This window comes from Somniosus microcephalus, chromosome 18 (assembly GCF_052327205.1).
Source record: "Somniosus microcephalus isolate GS21.2 chromosome 18, FLI_Smic_1.0, whole genome shotgun sequence".
NCBI classification, from domain to species: Eukaryota; Metazoa; Chordata; class Chondrichthyes; order Squaliformes; family Somniosidae; genus Somniosus; species Somniosus microcephalus.
The window spans coordinates 14,317,662-14,337,792 of record NC_141004.1 but is presented as its reverse complement, the minus strand read 5'-3'; the positions used below and the strand labels follow the sequence as shown (position 1 = coordinate 14,337,792).

General features: G+C 46.0%; 1 protein-coding gene across 1 annotated transcript; it reads right to left on the bottom strand.

The window, feature by feature from the left end:
- Nucleotides 1–440: 440 nt before the first annotated feature.
- Nucleotides 441–15,395, bottom strand: tmem81 (transmembrane protein 81). The gene is made up of 2 exons (XM_086011775.1): nt 14,934–15,395; nt 441–782 (listed from the first exon to the last, which is right to left on the bottom strand). The coding sequence occupies exons 1-2, from the start codon at nt 15,393–15,395 to the stop codon at nt 441–443; spliced, it is 804 nt and encodes a 267-aa protein (XP_085867901.1).
- Nucleotides 15,396–20,131: the final 4,736 nt, after the last annotated feature.

The following is a 20,131-nucleotide window of genomic DNA, read 5'->3' as shown; positions in this document are numbered from 1 at the left end:
AGGGTCATCGACCTGAAACGTTAACTCTGTTTCTCTCTCCACAGATGCTGCCTGACCTGCTGAGCATTTCCAGCAGTTTCTGTTTTTATTTCAGATTTCCAGCATCCGCAGTATTTTGCTTTTGACTCAAAAAGAGACTGTTTTCCAAGTGTTTCCAGGCCTTGGATATTTGCAAAAGCAAAATAATTTCCCAGCTATTTCCATTTCCAAGGCTCCACAAGGTCGCAGGAGGGAATGACATCTCATACGTGACTTCTGATTTCTCCGCATAATGCCTTCCACCTTCCTCCCAACAACTCCTCCGTGTCAAAACTACAGGGAGGTGGGTTGAGGGCAAAGTTTGCACCTCGTCGCTCCACAGTGCCCCAATGCTCTGCTGCTGCAAGTGTCGTTAAACTGATGTCAATAAAAATCGAATTTTTTTTAATTAAACATTCACTTCATTTCGTACTTGACATACATAAAAATATTGTTCCTAAAACTATACCCAACCCTCCTCCTATTGCCAAGCCGGTGACGATCACTCGAACGGCCATGTTAGTACTTTTAAAGAGAGCCTTTATTTTTTCCCAGAATGATTTGGCCTCCTTCTTCTTCACTGGATTTCCTTCGAGGATATCCATCTCCTCCTTCTGCTCCGGAGACAGGACTTTGTAATAGTCCAGCTGCACCAAGTCCTCGGGAATCACTCTGACTGCAATAAGTACTCGCTTGACAACTTGCATTGTTTTTGAGTTTTGTACTTGGCACATGTACGTCCCAGCATTCTTCTCTTCAATAGCCTTTATTGGCAGAAAGAAAGAAAGACTTGCATTTATATAGGGCCTTTCATGACCACCAGATGTCTCAAAGCGCTTTACAGCCAATTAAGTACTTTTGGAGTGTGGTCACTGTTGTAATGTGGGAAATGCAGCAGCCAATTTGCACACAGCAAGCTCCCACAAACAGCAATGTGATAATGGCCAGATCATCTGTGTTTTGTTATATTGATTGAGGGATAAATATTGGCCCCAGGACACCGGGGATAACTCCCCTACTCTTCTTCGAAATAGTGGCCAGGGGATCTTTTACGTCCACTTGAGAGAGCAGACAGGGCCTCCGTTTAACATCTCATCCGAAAGACGGCACCTCCGACAGTGCAGCGTTCCTTCAGCACTGCACTGGAGTGTCAGCCTGGATTTTTGTGCTCAAGTCTCTTAGCAGTAGGACTTGAACCCACAACCTCCTGACTCAGAGGCGAGTGTGCTAGCCTCTGAGCCACGGCTGACACTGGGGAAAAGGAGGGAAAGGGGGGAAGAGAATGGGCGGCCATGTGGTCAATATTAGACATAATAAAGAACAATCCAATTACAGAGATATAATTTAGAAACATTACTGTATGGCAGCTAAGAAAAACAGGAGGGTCATCTGCTGAATGAGAGAGAAAGAAAAAGTGTCACATAGGACGGCCATTTTCTACTAAATATAAAAATGCACAGAAAGCAGCATACGGTAGCATAGTGGTTATGTTACTGGACTAGCAATCCAGTAGGCCTGAACTAATGACCTGGGGGACATGAGCTCAAATCCCACCACAACAGCTGGGAAATTTAAATTCAGTTAATTAATATAAATCTGAAATAAATAAATCTGGAACTTAAAAAAAAAAGCTAGTATTTGTAATGGTGACCATGAAACTGGTAGATTGTTGTAAATACCCATCTGGTTCACTAATGTCCTTTAGGGAAGGAAATCTGCCATCCTTACCTGATCTGGCCTATATGTGACTCCAGACCCAGACCCACAGCAATGTGGTTGACTCTTAACTAAGTGCCCTCTTAAATGGCCCAGGGAGTCACTCAGTTGTATCAAAAGGACAAATGAGGGATGGGCAATAAATGCCGACATTGCCAGTGACACCCATGTCCTGTGAATGAATTTTTTTTAAAGGATGGCGGGGGTGGAGGAATCATGGCTGGAGTTCTGAGATTTGCTTTGCTGGTCATGAATATGTATCCAAAGGACGTACTACAATAGTTACACCACATCATGGCCACGGAAGTTTGGAGGGGAGGGGAGGGGGCAAATTTAAAAAAAAACAAATAGATTTTTGAACTCTGGGTTACATTTGAGAAATGTATAGGCTGCCACTCAGTAAAATGCACTGTCTAGACCAAAACCAGTCAGTTAAACCTCGTACTGGTTTTAAATGGCACCTAATAAGAATTGGTGACCTCGGCTCCTCCGTTGAGAGACGATCTGTCCTCATTATTGCAAACTCACAGGGCCATAAGATTACTGCTTCTCACCAGTGGTTCGTTTTATTGAGGCTCCTGTTCCTCCAACACAAGTTTCAGCCAGTCTTTCATAATGGGTCTGCAAATGTCTTTTACCACAACCTGGTTTGACTGTACAACGGAAAATTTGGGAGATTATTTGTGAATGAATACAGCAACCTCCTTCTTTTCCCTTCAGCATCCTCTTTACCCTGCTTGGGCACCTGGGAGTTGCTGACTCGGTCTCCTGCACGACAGCCATCTTCCATAAAACCACATCAACAACTGACAGCAGCGGGAGCTCATCAGGACTCACTCGGGCCGGGCCTGAGACGATACACTGCACGCAGGGGCTCCGGTTCACCGGAGCGGCAGGGGTCCATCCAGCCGGGCCTGAGGCGCTCCTTCCCTCCAGTCTCTCTCTCTCTCTTCCCCCCAGTCTCTCTCTCTCTCTCTTCCCCCCCAGTCCCTCTCTCCCCCCAGTCTCTCTCTCCCCCCCGTCTCTCTCTCTCCCCCCCGTCTCTCTCTTCTCCCCCCAGTCTCTCTCTCTCTCTCTCTTCCCCCAGTCTCTCTCTCTCTCTCCCCCGTCTCTCTCTCTCTCTTCCCCCCAGTCTCTCTCTCTCGCTCCCCCGTCTCTCTCTCTCTTCCCCCCAGTCTCTCTCTCTCTCTCTCTTCCCCCAGTCTCTCTCTCTCTCTCCCCCGTCTCTCTCTCTCTCTTCCCCCCAGTCTCTCTCTCTCTCTCTCGCTCCCCCGTCTCTCTCTCTTTTCCCCCAGTCTCTCTCTCTCTCTCTCCCCCCCGTCTCTCTCTCTCTCTCTCTCCCCCCGTCTCTCTCTCTCTCTCTCCCCCACATCTCTTCTCCCCACAGTCTCTCTCTCTCTCTCTTCCCCCCAGTCTCTCTCTCTTCCCCCCAGTCTCTCTCTCCCCCCGTCTCTCTCTCCCCCCCAGTCTCTCTCTCTCTCTCCCCAGTCTCTCTCTCTCTCTCCCCCCAGTCTCTCTCTCTCCCCATCTCTCTCTCTCTCCCCCGCGTCTCTTCTCCCCCCAGTCTCTCTCTCTCTCTCTCCCCCCCAGTCTCTCTCTCCCCCCAGTCTCTCTCTCTCTCTCTTCCCCCCAGTCCCTCTCTACCCCCAGTCTCTCTCTCTCTCTTCCCCCCAGTCTCTCTCTCCCCCCCAGTCTCTCTCTCCCTCTCTTTCCCCCAGTCCCTCTCTACCCCCAGTCTCTCTCTCCCCCCCGTCTCTCTCTTCTCCCCCCAGTCTCTCTCTCGATCCCCGGGCCTCTCTCCCCCCCCCCCCAGTCTCTCGCTCTCTTCTCCCCCCAGTCTCTCTCCCCCTCATCTCTCTCTCTCTCTCTCTCCCCCTCAGTCTCTCTCTCTCTCTTCTCCCCCCAGTCTCTCTCTCTCTCTTCTCCCCAGTCTCTCTCTCTCTCTCTCTCTCTCCCCCTCGTCTCTCTCTCCCCCCCGTCTCTCTCTCTCTCTCTCTCCCCCGTCTCTCTCTCTCTCTCTCTCCCCCCCTCGTCTCTCTCTCTCTCCCCCTCTCGTCTCTCTCTCTCTCTCTCCCCCCAGTCTCTCTCTCTCTCTCTCTCTCCCCCCCCCAGTCTCTCTCTCTCTCTCCTTCCCTCTCTCTCTCTCTCCTTCCCTTTCTCTCTCTCTCCTTCCCCCTCTCTCTTTCCCTCTCTCTCTCTCTCCTTCCCACACAGACAGACAGACAAACTCATTTATATATATATAAAAATTATTTCTACTTTTTTCATAACAACATGCCCTCAAAAAACCCTCGGCACCGCCAGGCACTCCAGCTCGTCATAGATAAAACCGAGTGACTGCTGCCAATGACCGGAAGCTGGGCAGAAGCATTCTGCACATAAGCCTGAATGTATAAAAAATATAGTCATGTCGCATGCCGAAATCTATGGAGCTATGGGTTGGTTTAATAATTCCAAAAGGCATTCGATAAGGTGCCACATAAAATGTTACTGCACGAGATAAGAGCTCACAGGGTTGGGGGTAATATATTAGCATGGATAGAGGATTGGCTAACTAACAGAAAACAGAGAGTCGGGATAAATGGGTCATTTTCAGGTTGGCAAACTGTAACTAGTGGGGTGCCACAGGATCAGTGCTGGGGCCTCAACTATTTACAATCTAGAACTAGGGGGCATAGTTTCAGAATAAGGAGTCGTCCATTTAAGACGGAGATGGGGAGGAATTTCTTCTCTAGAGGGTCGTGAATCTTTGGAATTCTTTACCCCAGAGAGCTGTGGAGGCGGAGTCAGTGAATATATTTAAAGGTTATGGGGAACGGGCGGGAAAGTGGAGTTGAGGCCAAGATCAGATCGGCCATGACCTTATTGAATGGCGGAGCAGGCTCGAGGGGCCAAATGGCCGACTCCTGCTCCTATGTCTTATATTCTTATGTTCCTATAATGTATAATAATAGCGCGGGTTGGTTTAAGTATTAATTTATGATATTTTCGCGGGGGGTGTTTTGTGGAGATTTATTTGTACGGTGCGCAAGCTCCATGTGAAGGGAAAGGAGAAGAAAATTAATAAAAATGGAGGTTTGCTGAGTTTTGCTGGCACAGGTTCTCTTTTCCTGACGTGGCTCTGTTTGGCTGTAGCAATCTCTTTCCACCACCCCCTCCCTCCCCACCTTTCTCTCTGGAAGTGTTTTCTTTGTAATGGTGACAATATTTTCTCCTCGTACATGAAAAACAAAAAGTTAGCATGCGGGTACAGCAAGTAATTAGGAAGGCAAATGTAATGTTGGCCCTTATTGCAAGGGGGATGGAGTATAAAAGCAGGGAAGTCTTGCTACAACTGTACAGGGCGTTGGTGAGACCTCACCTGGAGTACTGCGTACAGTTTTGGTCCCCTTATTTTAGGGAGGATATACTTACATTGGAGGCAGTTCAGAGGAGGTTCACGAGGTTGATTCCTGAGATGGAGGGGTTGTCTTATGAGGAAAGGTTGAGCAGGTTGGGCCTATACTCATTGCAGTTTAGAAGAATGAGAGGTGATCTTACTGAAACATATAAGATTCTGAGGGGGATTGACAGGGTAGATGCTGAGAGGATGTTTCCCCTCGTGGGGGAATCCAGAACTAGGGGGCATAGTTTCAGAATAAGGGGTCGCCCTTTTAAAACAGAGGTGAGGAGGAATTTCTTCTCTCAGAGGGTCATAAATCTGTGGAATTCTCTACCCCAGAGAGCTGTGGAGGCTGAGTCTATGGGCCAGAAATTCGGGTCGGAGGCTTCCCACGGGTGCAAGCCCCCGACCTGCACTTACCTAGCGCGCTGGCCGTTGAGCTGTGGGCCCTCATGGGATTCCGATCCTGGGTCTGCTCCAACTGCCGGCGCGCAGTGCTTGCGTATCCCAGGGGCGCAGTTAGTTCGAAGCGTCCCCTGGGATCACGTGGGCCATGGAGAGCCAATGGTAGCAGGGGATCTGTATTCATAGATTTGACAGGAAGAGCTGTCAAATCTATGAATACAGTTCGGCCCCAAAACATAACTAAAACTTCAAATACATTTTTTAAAAACATCACATTTTAAAAATAACTATAAATTACATAAAATAACTATTTTAAACAATAATTAAAATTTTTGAAAAAATTAATTACAATTTTTAACAGGGCTAAAAATAAACTTACCTTTCTTTAAAGTATTTAAAAATAATAAACCTGTAGAAATAATGTTTTAATTTTACTTAATTCACCACTTACCTTGTTAAAAGCAGGCCTTGCGATTGCTTTTTAAAAGCGTAGCCGCTGGAGACTTACCCTCCCGGAGAAACCTGCAAAAAAAACTGGAAGTTCCAGGCGTACGCGCTGCCTCTCCGGCGCATGCGTTCAACCTGTGAACCCCTTCTTTCAGGGGAACGGAAGTTCCGGTTTCCCGCGCATGCGCAGTGCATGCACGAAACCAGCACTTTCATTGGCCCTACACATGAGTACCCAGCGCGTACTCACCCGTGGGGACCCGAATTTCTGGCCCAAAAATTGAATATATTCAAGGCCAAGATAGATAGATATTTGAGCTACAGGGGAGTCAAGGGTTATGGGGAGCGGGCGGGAAAGTGGCGTTGAGACCAAGATCAGATCAGCCAAATGGCCTCCTCCTGCTCCTATTTCTTATGTTCTTTTCAGTTAGCGAACAACCGAAAAAACACTGAAACTGCGCGCGTGAAACTGCTTCAACTTCGCTGGCAGCAGTCGCGTCCTAGATAAAAAGGCACGTCACTGATGTGACCAGGTCAACCTTCAGCGTCTGGGTTACAATGAATCACCTCTTAAGCAGGTTTACAAGCAATTAAAAAAAAGATTTCCAACTTGCTCCCACCCACACCCCCCCCCCCCCCCGCGCAAAAAATCATTCTTTTTAGCTTCAAAACGTTGAGAAAATAACAGGGTGGGATCGATTAGGGGTTAACAGGAAGTATAACTTAAGTTACAAATAAGGCAGGCAGAGTGAGAAAAGGGCAATAGGGTTGGCAGGTTGCACCCAGATTGGTGACCTTAGATTGAAAGTAATTGGTCGGAGGTTTAGAGGGGATTTGAGAAGACATTTTTCACCCAGAGGGTGGTGGGGGTCTGGAATTCTCTGCCTGAAAGGGTGGTAGAGGCAGAAACCCTCATCGCATTTAAAAAGTACTTGGATATGCACTTGAAGCCCCGTAACCTGCAAGGCTACGGACTTTACAGCCAATGAAGTACTTTTGAAGTGTAGTCACTGTTGTAATGTGGGAAACGCGGCAGCCATTTTGCGCACAGCAAGCTCCCACAAACAGCAATGTGATAATGACCAGATAATCTGTTTTTTGTTATGTTGGTTGAGGGATAAATATTGGCCAGAGCAAAGGCGCTATATAAATACACGTTGTTGTTGTTGTTTCTCTCTCCACAGATAGTGTTTGACCTGTAAGTATTCCCAGCATTTTCTGTTTTTACTCAGGAGAGAAGTTAGGAAACACTTCTTCAGGCAAAGGGTGGTAGAAGTGCGGAACTCTCTCCCACAAAAAGCAGTAGATCCGAGATCGATTAATAATTTTAAATCGGAGATCGAATGATTTTTGCTAGCCAAGGTTTTTAAATGGAGATGGAGCCAAAGCAGTGGATGGAGTTAGGATACAGATCGGCCGTGAGCTCGTTGAATGGCGGAATAGGACTTGAGGGACTGAATAGCCTCCTCCTGATCCTAAACGCCTAACCCATCTGTAACAGAGAAGGGCTTTCTGCAATCGATGCAGTAAATTGCAACCCAGCATAAACAGCTCAAAAGAAAAGTGACTGGGTAAAGGAGTGGTTAAAAATGAAATAATTCAAGTCCAAAAAAAGTACAACTGTTTTGAGTAAAAATTTCTGTGATGATGCAATGATATTGTTAATCTTTAGGCAGGTTAAATCCATCAGCCTAGATCATTACACAGTGCCTTATCTTATCTGAGGAAGGATGTTCTTGCCATGGAGGGAGTGCAGTGAAGATTCACCAGACTGATACCTGGGATGGCAGGAATGACGTATGAGGAGAAATTGGGTCGATTAGGCTTATATTCGCTAGAGTTTAGAAGAATGAGAGGGGATCTCATTGAAACTTATAAAATTCTAACAGGACTAGACAGACAGACTAGGTGCAGGAAGGATGGTCCCGATAGCGGGGGAGTCCAGAACCAGGGGTCACAGTCTAAGGATAAGGGGTAAGCCATTTAGGACTGAGATGAGGAGGAATTTCTTCACCCAGAGAGTGGTGAACCTGTGGAACTCTCTACCACAGAAGGCAGTTGAGGCCAACTTATTAAATATATTCAAGAAGGAGTTAGATATATTTCTTAAGGCTAAAGGGATCAAGGGATATGGGGAGAAAGCAGGGACAGGGTACTGAATTTGGATGATCAGCCATGATCTCATTAAATAGTGGAACAGGCAGGCTCGAGGGGCCGAATGGCCTACTCCTGCTCCTATTCTTCTATGTTTCTATGTTTCTATGTCATTCTGTAATGAAGGCACAAGCCCTTATTTAGGCTAACTAGTTGCATCCAAGACATTAAATTTCTACCAGAACATCATGGGGAGCACTTCCAGAACACTTTGCACCACAACAGTGGTCCTAGTCTACTCTGCTGCAGAATCCTGCTCTGCCTCGTCGTCCTGCAGCCGCCACACAAAGATTGTGGGCATGCAGCTAAAGGCTGCCATGAGGATGGTGTCAGGGAACACTGAAGTCCGCTCCAACTGAGTGACTCCCGGTGATGTCCCACATCGCTCCACCTGACATTCGCCGTGATGCCACTGTGTTCGTGAGATGGAAAAAATCATTAGCAACGTCGACCTTGCCATTCACAAAGACTTGAAAAACCCATCACGAAAGCGCTTAAAAATCATGCCGGCCATTCTGGGAAACAGAAGCCATAAGAACATAAGAAATAGGAGCAGGAATAGGCCACTTGGCCCCTCGAGCCTGCTCCGCCATTCAATAAGATCATGGCTGATCTTGGGCTCAAAGCCACTTCCCCGCCCGCTCCCCATAACCCTTCACTCCCTAATATTCGTGCAGCTGGTATCGACCCGCTATCCAGATGGATGGAGTCGTGGGACGCAGGCAACATAAAGAACCAACGCCTCATCACTGACCGAGCAGCAGAGGTCCCTGGCTCCAACCTCCCTTGGAGACAGTGGATGGCGCTCAACCCAATCCGCACAGGCCGTGGATGAAAGTGGAAGATGAGGGACGACCCGAAGTGCGACTGTGGCCATGAGTCCCAGACCATGGAACACATCACATCAACCTGCCCACTGAGATCTGTTGCGGGAGGCACCTCGTTTCTCCACTCGGCATCTCAGGAGGCTGTCGAATGGAGAGCCAAACGAGACATCCCGTTATAAGCTTTTCCCGTCATCCAGAACAACAAAAAATGGACACTACCTCTTCTTTTTCTCTCTCTTATGGCTATAAAATTTAGTTTCCTGTACTATTCTGATTGACTTAAGTTTTCGCTATGAGTAATGGACACTTACGATGCTCCCAAGCCATACATTATATTTTCCTCATTTGGCACAGAATGTGGTAAACCTATGCCCAACATCCTGTTGGCTCATGTTCTCGTCAAAGTCCAAAGACTATTTGTGGGGATCAATGCAGCGAGTTTGTGCTGTTTGAAATCAGTTCTACAGGTTCTCTGTAAGGAGCTCTAAATGGAATTGGCAAGACTAACAATCTTAATGGCAATTTAAAATGTGCAATATACAATTTTCAAGGCTATAATCTAATCCAGGATTTGTGTAATGGACATAAAAACATTATTCTTTCCTAAGGTTGGCTGTTTATGTTATGAGGTAATTGAAATCCTGAAGTTAGTTTAAAATCTTAATAGTCCTTTCCTTCCATTATCTAGCCTGCTCTGTTATTTGGGATATGTTCAGACTAGTCTCGTCTCCTTCCTGGCTTGATGCCAAGCCTCTTCATTTCATTTGTGAATGTCTCAACTCAATTATAACATTAGAAGAGAGGATGGAGATAGAGGAAACGTTTTTTTTTAACATTGAGAACTCTAATGTGGAAATCTGGAACTCCCTCCATCAAAAAGCTGTTGAGGCTGGGTGGGGGTCAATTGAAGAATTTCAAAACTGAGATTGATAGATTTTTGTTAGGCAAGGGTATTAAGGATTACAGAACCAAGGCAGGTAGATGGAGTTAAGATGCAGATCAGCCATGATCTAAACAAATGGCGGAACAGGCAGGAGGGCTGAATGGCCTCCTCCTGTTCCCGTGTTCCTAGCCAAAGTCCATAGTGCAGGACACAATCAAGGCTGGAGAAAGTAGGAGAGAAGGTCAGGTAGATCAGGAAGTAATAGGGGTTGGGCAAGTCCAAGCTTGGCTTTTACAAGCCTGTAGGTTGCGGGAATGGATGACAAGACATTTCAAATGAGGTCCCAGTAAAGAATGGTCAGGTTTAATCCTGATTTCAATACTGAAGATGCAGAGAAGTCTGTTGCTGTGGGGGAGTCCTTTTGTGCTGGATAAGGTGCAAATAATTTTGGCAGGCATATAAGCTAAGGAAGCCATGAACCATATGTTAACGTGCAAAGTTGTCACTTTCATGCTCACTAATTATTAGTGACCAAAGTTATGACATCACTGAATGTGTGAAAATAAACAATTACTGAAACCATAGTGATGGAACGTTCTGACATCATCGGTTATACTTGCACATATGATCATTGGAGTAGAAATGGGATGTTGCCATCACATTAAAGATGGAGGTGAATAATTATCTGGATGGAAAGCGAGTACGAGGTGTAGCTTATAATTACTCACAACAATCCCTGTAGGCCATAATTGGTTTCTAATAGAGGGCAACCGAATATTCGGACACAATTTTCCAACTTGCATCAGTTCTTGTAAGTACAGGAGATCTAATCCTAACTTAAAATGTTCCTCGTACCGTAGCCCACATTGTTGTGTGGTCACCTGTCAATCTGGGCTATATTAATAAGCACAGCAGGTTTACGTGCCAAACTTGAAAGAACAAAATACTTGAAGGGAAAAAAATGACAGGTCTATGGGAAAAGAGCAGGAGACTAGGATTAACTGGATAGCTCTCCCAGAGAGTCAGCACAGGCACGCTGGGCCGAATGGCCTCTTTCTGTACTGTATCATTCTATGATTCTAACCAACCATTCCTGCTGCTGGGTTATCTCAATTTAGTCAGAATGAAAGGGTTTTATGATAACGGGAGGACCTGACCACCACTCCTTGCGTTCAGAAATGTAAGGTAGGGAAAGACCAGCTGGTCCATCAAACCTGCTTCACATTCATGACGCCTGCAGCCTCAGGACGAGACACTTCCTACCCCCGAGGCCATGTAATTTCCATGGGGGGGGGGGGTTGCAAAAACAACCCAGGGCCAATAAAGGAAAATTCCTCTCCGACCCCCTCAGGCAATCAAAACCAGTTCAAGTGATCGCATTGATCTTTCCACCTTACTTTTTTCAACCACGAGTAACCCCGCTGTTTGAGCACTTCATGATGTTATTCTAAGACTGGGGTTAAGGTACATTTTTGAGAACAGAGTAGAAGGAGCTTTACTCTGCATCTAACAAGGTTGTGCCTGACCCGGGAGAGCTTGATGTTGATGCTGGTGACAAAAGTGGAACAGGCTTCCATTCCCCATCACAAACTTACATTGTGGAGCAAAATGCGCCACAAAGAAAATCACTTTCATAAAAGGTCTGAGTGATTCAAAAGGGTAGTCATTCAGATTGGAGGAAGGTAGAAAGCGCGGTCCACAAGGCTCAGCGCTGCGACCACTGTTATTCATAATTTACATTAATGATTTAGACTTAGGAATAAGTAACTCAACAGCAAAATTTGCAGATGATACCAAACTAGGGGGTGCAGCTAACACTGAGGAAGAATGCAACGTAATACAAAAAGACATTGGAAAAACCTGCAGACTGGGCAGTTAAGCGGCAAATGAACTTTACCATCGATAAATGTGAGGCGATGCACTTTGGTAGGAAAAACAGAAATATCGCCTGCAGTTTGGAGAATAAGAAACTGAATGGGGTAGAAGAGCAAAGGGATCTAGGGATACAGGTGCACAAATCATTAAAAAAAGCAGCATCGCAGGTCAGCAAAGCAATTCAAAATGCTAACAAAGCACTGGGATTTATTTCTAGTGGTTATAGAATTCAAAAGTAGTGAAGTTATGTGAAACTTGTATAGGACTCTGGTCAGACCTTCACTGAGAGTACGGTGCACAGTGCTGGTCTCCATACTAAAAAAAGGACGTAGAAGCACGGGAGAAAGTGCAAAGAAGATTTACAAAGGTGGTATCAGAACTGAGAGATTACAGCATCGAGAAAGATTGAACAGGTTGCGGCTTTTTTCTTTAGAAAAGAGAAGGCTTTGAGGTGACCTGGTCGAGGTCTTTAAAATGATGAATGGGTTGGACAGGGTCGATGTGGCGAGAATGTTTCCACTTGTGGGAGAATCCAAAACAAGGGGCCATAAATACAAGATAGTTGCTAATAAATCCAACAGGGAAATAAGGAGAAATTTCTTTACTGAAGTGGTTAGAATGTGGAACTCGCTACCACAGGAAGTGGTTGAGGCGAATAGTTTAGATGCTTTCAGAAGGAAACTAGACGAGTACATGAGAGAAGAGGGAATGGAAAGATATGCTGAAAGGCTGAGATGAGGTAGATGGAATGGGAGGAGACTGGTGTGGAGCATAAACACCAGCAGAGACTGGTTGGGCCGAATGGTCTGTTTCTGTGCTGGATATTCTCTGTAATTCCATGTAAATGTATTTAAATATAAATACAAACACACATGGTCATTGTCTATATATTTAAAATCATTTGGGGTCCTAATATCTCATGTGCCTCAGTGTCAAATCTTGTCTGATAATGCACCTCGGATATTTTTACTACATTAAAGGCGCTACATAAATGCAAGTTATTGTTGTTAGAGGATAAGTCTTTGAACTGTAATGCCTTTGGTTAACATGAGTTGAGAAGGATCAGCTTCACACACAGGGCTCTTAAAGTATGGATTATGCATCCTCTGAGTGCAGTGATCTTCGAGTCTAGAAACTTTAAGGGACTGGACCAATTTCAGGACATTGGCCCAGAAATTCGGGTCGGAGGCTTCCCGTGGGTGCAAGCCTCCGATCTGCACTTACCTAGCGCGCCGGCCGTTGTGTTGTGGGCCCACGTGGGATTCCGATCCTGGGCCTGCTCCAACTGCCGGCGCGCAGTGCTTGCGTATCCCAGGGGCGCAGTTAGTTCGAAGCGTCCCCTGGGATCACATGGGCCATGGAGAGCCAATGGTAGCAGGGAATGCCCATTCATAAAATTGACAGGAAGAGCTGTCAAAACCATAAATACTATAAGCCCCAAAACATCACTAAAACTTCAAATAATTTTTTTTTTAAACTTCGCATTTTTAAAATAATTATAAATTATATAAAATAACTATTTCAAACAATAATTTAAATTTTTGAAAAAATTAATTACATTTTCTAACGGGGCTATAAATAAACTTACCTTTCTTTAAAGTATTTAAAAATAATAAACCTGTGGAAAATATGTTTTAATTTTAATTAATTCACCACTTACCTTGTTAAAAGCAGGCCTTGCACCTGCTTTTTATATGTGTAACTCCTGGAGACTTACCCACCCGGAAAAGCCTGGAAAAAAAACGTAGGTTCAATGCGCACGCGCTGCCTCTCCGGCGTATGCGTTCCACCTCTGAACCCCTTCTTTCAAGGGAACGGAAGTTCCAGTTTCCCGCGCATGCACATCCATTGGGCCTACGGGTGAGTACCCAGCGCCTACTCACCCGTTGAGACCCGAATTTCTGGGCCAATAGCTTGAATCAAGGAGAAGATGACAAGAGGATGGATTCTAGCTCCTCTGTGGCACTGAGCTAGGCTGGCCAGGAAGGTCTTGGGTTGAATTCATATTTTGTGCTGAGTCGGCCAAGCTCAGGCAGGGCAGTAGTAAGGGCACGCCACGTTAGTGTCTGTGCCTCGAAGCAGGTCACCCCAGGAGAGGGGAAAGCCCTGTGCCAAGTGCCAACAATTCCTACTGCAACTGTGGATAGCGACAGTGAAATAGCCCAAGAGCACTGGCTGTCCAAACTCTAATACGGGGTGAGGTAGGAGGGGATAGTCGGTCAACTCGGAGTCACCACTGTCAGGAATTGGACAAGCGTGGAAGTAAAGGTTATAAGGGAAAATGGGAACAGACAAGGGAACTATAGTGTTGTGGGGGCCAAAGGGAAAGAGAAATTATGAGGGAATGGTGAGTTAATAAACAGCAGCTACTGGAATCAGAACTGAACCACCAATGCTTGTTCCACATTGTTGCACAGGTTTGCTACCTTTTGCAAGGTCTTAAACCATACTTTGAGAGAATCTCCATGTCTTTCAATGGTTGACTTCAAATAGCCCAGAGGATGGCACAACATATGGCAAAACCGGCAAGTTTCAAATCTGCAGTCAACCAAAGCCGACACCACCACAAAATGCTGGGAGATCAGGAGCTTCTCTACCGCCTGGCCTATAATGTTACACCAAGTTGTCACTGGTACAAGGCACACACAATTCCACCGGGGAGGGGGGGGGGTGCGGAATGGTATATTCTACAACTGGCCTTTGCTGATTCCCGCGTACACTATAGAAAATCTTCCATAATTTTCCTTTTGAGAAGGCTAAGAGGAGATTAGATAGAGGCGTTTAAAATCATGAAGGGTTTAGATAGAGTAAATAAAGAGAATCTGTTCCCACTGACTGAAGGGTCGATAGCCAGAGGGCCCAGATTTAAGGTGATTGGCAAAAGAACCAGAGGCGACATGAGGGAAAACTTTTTTGCACGAGTGGTTAGGATTTGGAATGCGCTGCCTGATAGGGCGGTGGATATAGATTCCACAGTAGCCTTCAAAAGGGAATTGGATAAATACTTGAAGGAGAAAAAATTGCAGGGATATGGGGGAAGGGCGGGGGAGTGAGACTGATTGGATTGCTCGGATTGCGCAGGCTCGATGGGCCGAATGGCCTCCTTCTGTGCTGTACTATTCTATGATTCTATGAATTTCTGGCTGGCTAGCTAGCCAATTCTATCATATTTTATTAATTAGGTTTGAAAATAAAAGTCTTATTAATAAAGCAAATTGATACTCACATTTATAATCATCATCCACGGTGTTTTTGTATCTCTTAATGGAAACATTTTGAAGAGGTATTTATCTGTGGTCACAATTCCTCTCGCAATCTTCCACACGAAGATGAAATCGGACGCCCCTAGAGTGCTGATGGTCTCATCCAAGCAGCTAATGCTCAAAGTGGCGCCCACGATGGTGGTTTTGGCGATCAGACCGCAGTCCTGGTTGACCAGACACAAGTTGTTCTTCACCACGCATTTACTCTTCTTCCCCGCTTTGTCCATTTTGCAGTAATACTCGGACCTCCAGCCCAGCCCACAGCTCTTGCTGCAGGGGTTCGCGCTCACCAGCAAGTGTCCAGTAACTGTGACCTTCTCCAAGTCAGGTGGCAGGGTGTTAAAGTCCTCTTGGCAGACGACCAGATGGAGCAGGAAAGTAAAAGAGACGAGGACAAGGTAGATACCTGCATAAGGGAGCAGCATTTCTTTAGGGGAGGGGAGGGGGGAGAGGGGATTCAAGGCTGTAGATCACCCAATTATAACAGGTCTTTATTACATCAACCATCAGCACAATGGAGCATTGGGAACAATTTGGGGCTAAGGTTACACCATGACAACATTGGTAAGGCTCCAGATGTACAAGATTATGACGGGTTTGGATAGGCTAGACGGGAAAAGGCTGTTCCCACTAGTTGATGGTACAAGGACTAGGGGACACAGATTTAAGAGATACATGGGGGTGTGAGGAAAAACTTTTATACGCAGCAAGTGGTGAGGACCTGGAATTTGCGGCCAATGGAAGTGGTGGAAGCGGAGACACTCAATGTTTCCCAGGGGAGACTGGATAGGCACTTGAGGGAAATAAACTTGCAGGGCTACGAGGATAGAGCGGGGGAATGGGAGACTGACTGGATTGCCCTGCAGAGAGCTGGCACGGGCTCGATGGGCCGAACGGCCTCCTTCTGTGCCGTTATGACTCTATAATGGGCCAGAATCTGCTCTCAAAATAGCGATGAGGCTAATGGGCACTCCCCGTTACTTATGCGCAAATGGTACAGCAACTTCAGGCGAGGGGCAAATGCGCGGCGAAACACGGATATCCAAGTCGTCCGAGTTGCGCCGCTCCGCCGTTAGCTTTGCGAAAACAGCATCTCGCCGACTGCTTCACCATTGAAATGCAGTGAATGGCGTGAAGTTGCTGTGTGTGCACGGTAGATACAAACTAAACTCGCCACAGAGTTAAGTCTTGTTCATTTCAGTCGAATTAATTTTTTAATAACGTTAGGTGTTAATTACTGCCAAACAACCGCTCTGGCACTGAAAATGAACTATTACATGTGTGGAGTCTCATTCCTTCAGGTTTTAATTGTTGAAGATTTAAAACTTTTAATTTAATTTTTTTTAACTTTTGCTTTCTGTCTTTCTCTCTCTTAATCCAATCTTTCTTTCCCTCTGTATCTCTCCTTCTGATTTGACATTGAATTCACCCGCTCTAATTTACGCTCCCGTCTCAGTCCATGCGCTGTTAATTTCACAATTCTTTCAATCTGATTGGTTAGGGAGATACCCAGTCGCTTGCCCTGTTCACTCCAGTCCCAGAAGCCCCGAATCCCTCGCTGCGACATTATCAGCTCACTTTCAGCAACTTGCCCCACAAATAATTAAAAAACCTAAAGGTGCAAGGGCAGGTCTAACTAACGGCAGGCACCGTTAGATTCACTCCTACAGCAAAATTTGACCCAATGACAAAAACACCAAGATAAGTAGTTAAATAAAGATAGTATTACAACAACAACTTGTATTTATATAGCACCTTTAACGTAGTAAAACGTCCCAAGGCGCTGCACAGGAGTATTTTAAGACAAAAAATTTCACACCGATCCACAAAAGAATAAATTAGGGCAGATGACCAAAAGCTTGGTCAAAGAGGTAGGTTTTAAGGAACGTCTTAAAGGAGGAAAGAGAGGTAGAGAGGTGGAGAGGTTTAGGCAGGGAATTCCAGAGCTTAGGGCCCAGGCAACAGAAGGCACGGCCACCAAAGGTTGAGCGATTATAATCAGGGATGCCCAAGAGAGCAGAATTAGAGGAGCGCAGATATTAGATCAAAGGAAGAGGCTTATAATGTTGCCAAAAATAGTAAGCCTAAGGATTGGGAGAATTTTAGAATTCAGCAAAGGAGCTCGACCAAGAAATTGATAAAGGGAAAATAGAATGAGAGTAAACTAGCGAGAGACATAAAAACAGACTGTAAAAAGCTTCTATAGGTATGTAAAAGGGAAAAGATTAGCGAAAGTAAATGTGGGTCCCTTACAGGCTGAGACAGGAGAAATTATAACGGGGAATAAGGAAATGGCAGAGAAATTAAACAAATACTTTGTGTCTGTCTTCACGGAAGAAGACGTAAAAAACTTTCCGGAAATAGTGGAGAATGAGGAACTGAAAGAAATGAGTATTCGTAAAAAAGTAGTACTGGAGAAATTAGTGGGACTGAAAGCTAATAAAATCCCCTGGACCTGATGGCCTACATCCTAGGGTTTTGAAAGAGGTGGCTATAGAGATAGTGGATGCATTGGTTGTCATTTTCCAAAATTCCATGAATTCTAGAACGGTTCCCGCAGATTGGAAGGGAGCAAATGTAACCCCACTATTTAAGAAAGGAGGGAGAGAGAAGATGGGGAACTACAAACCAGTTAGCCTGACATCAGTAGTAGGGAAAATGCTAGAATCTATTATTAAGGACGTGGTAAATAATAATAGGATTGGGTAGAGTCAAATCATGGATTTATGAAAGGGAAATCATGTTTGACAAATCTGTTGAGTTTTTTGAGGTTGCAACTACTAGAATAGATAAGGGGGAACCAGTGGATGTCGTGTATTTGGATTTTCAGAAGGCATTTGATAAGGCGCCACACGAGGTTATTAAACAAAATTAGGGCCGATAGGATTGGGGGTAATATACTAGCATGGATTGAGGATTGGTTAACGGACAGAAAACAGAGAGTAGGAATAAACGGGTAATTTTCGGGTTGGCAGGCTGTAACTAGTGGAGTGCCACAAGGATCAGTGCTTGGGCCTCAGCTATTCACAATCTACATCAATGATTTGGATGAGGGGACCAAATGTAATATATCCAAGTTTGCTGATGATACAAAGCTGGGTGGGAATGTAAGTTGCGAGGAGGATTCAAAGAGGCTTCAAAGGGATATAGACAAGCCAAGAGAGTGGGCAAGAACACGGCAAATGGAATATCATGTGGAGAAAAGTGAAGTTATCCACTTTGGCAGGAAAAATAGAAAAGCAGAGTATTTTTTAAATGGTGAGAGATTGGGAAATGTTGGAGTTCAGAGGGACCTGGGTGTCCTTGTACACGAATCACTGAAAGTTAACATGCAGGTACAGCAAGCAATTAAGAAAGCAAATGGTATGCTGGCCTTTATTACAAGAGGATTTGAGTATAAGAGTAAAGACGTCTTACTGCAATTATATAGGGCCCTGGTGAGACCACACCTGGAGAATTGTGTACAGTTTTGGTCTCCTTACCTAAGGAAGGATATACTTGCCATAGAGGGAGTGCGATGAAGGTTCACCAGACTGATTCCTGGGATGGGGGGGATTGTCCTATGAGGAGAGATTGAGTAGACTAGACCTATATTCTCTGGAGTTTAGAAGAATGAGAGATGATTGTAGTGTACGTGCTTAAGTCAGAACTACTTTTTACAGCTCCTGTATACTGTAGTACCGGCAGTAACCACACCGGTATATAAGCTGTGCGCATGCCTCTGTACTCCAGTCTAGAGATGACCCTCCTCCAGTAAAGACCTGTTGTTTGTTTATGTACAGCATCCGTGTAATTCTTTATCCACTGAACCACGGATCCAACAGTAGCGACGAGTGTTGATGCGAATCTACCTGCAACATTAAACAAAACAAAAAAAATAGTCGAGTCCAGGAACACGGGCGTCGACCGTGAGCAACCGCCCAGCAGTCAGGCAGAGGTCCAACTTCGCTGGGGAGGCTGTGGAGAGCCGGGCTTGGTTCCCCAGCCACAACGAGCAGTAAGAGACCGACGACAGGTCCTGAGCAGACCCTTCCCGAGCAGCGGCGGCTGGAGCCGACCGACGGCAGAGAGAGAGAGCCGGGCAGCGTCGACGGGGTAAGAAAGAGGGTGAAGAGAGCAGGGCGCAGCCAGGGATTGGTCACCGAGCGGCGTCGAGGAAAAATACTGCAAACCGGAGAGAGAGAGGGTAAGAAACATCCGGGTTCTAGACTGAGCGGCGTCGACAAATATCAAGAGAAGAACGCGCAGAGCACAGTAGGGATCACGGGCTGATCAAGGTCCGATGGGCGGAGCAAGGGGAGACGCCATTGAGCCGCGGAGAAGCAGGGAGAGCGCGGGAGGCGCCATTGAGCCGCGGAGAAGAAGGAAGAGCGCGGGAGATGCCATTTTGCGAAGCCGCAGCGGAGAAGACGGGCGAGCGCAGCAAGGAAGGAAAGCGCGGGAGACGCCATTTTGTGCCAGCGGAGAAGAAGGGGAAGCGCGGGAGGCGCCATTGGGGATAGTTAACGCACAACCAAGGATGCCGAAGAGTGGCAGTATCTCTACGTTCGACAATGAAGTCGAAGATTGGGCGACATATGTGGAACGTATTGAGGTGTACTGCAGGGCGAATGAAGTGCCAGATGCTAATAAAGCACTGGTTCTGTTAAACTCCATGGGTGCAAAAACTTATGGGTTACTGCGAAATCTAATAACCCCAGAGAAGCCAGTAAACAAGGATTTTGGAAGCATAGTAGAAATCCTACAGGACCACTTAAGCCCCACACCGCTGCTGATAGCAGAACGATTTAAGTTCCATAAAAGGAACCAACACAAAGACGAAAGCAATGCTGAGTACCTAACGGAACTGTGCAAGCTATCGAAATACTGCCAGTTTGGAGCGGGACTAGCAGACACGTTAAGGGACAAGTTTGTGTGTGGGCTACAAAGTGAAGGAACCCAGAAACGGCTTCTATCAGAAAAGGACCTTACGCTGGACAAAGCTTTCAATATGGCAGTATCACACGAAGCAGCCGCAAGGGGCGCTGCAGAGATACAACGGAGACCGCAAGAATACGGCACCAACGAAATGACCTATGGAACAGGGAAGTGCTATCGCTGCGGCAGAACAACACATGACCAGAAAGATTGTTGGTTCAAGGACCAAGTGTGCAGACAGTGT

Bases quoted from the DNA above. Each gene is read 5' to 3' on its own strand.
- tmem81 (XM_086011775.1), bottom strand. From the start codon at position 15,395: ATGCTGCTCCCTTATGCAGGTATCTACCTTGTCCTCGTCTCTTTTACT. The intron at 783-14,933 runs GTGAGTATCAAT...CTGCCAATAAAG, and splicing joins CGTGGATGATGATTATAAAT to GCTATTGAAGAGAAGAATGC.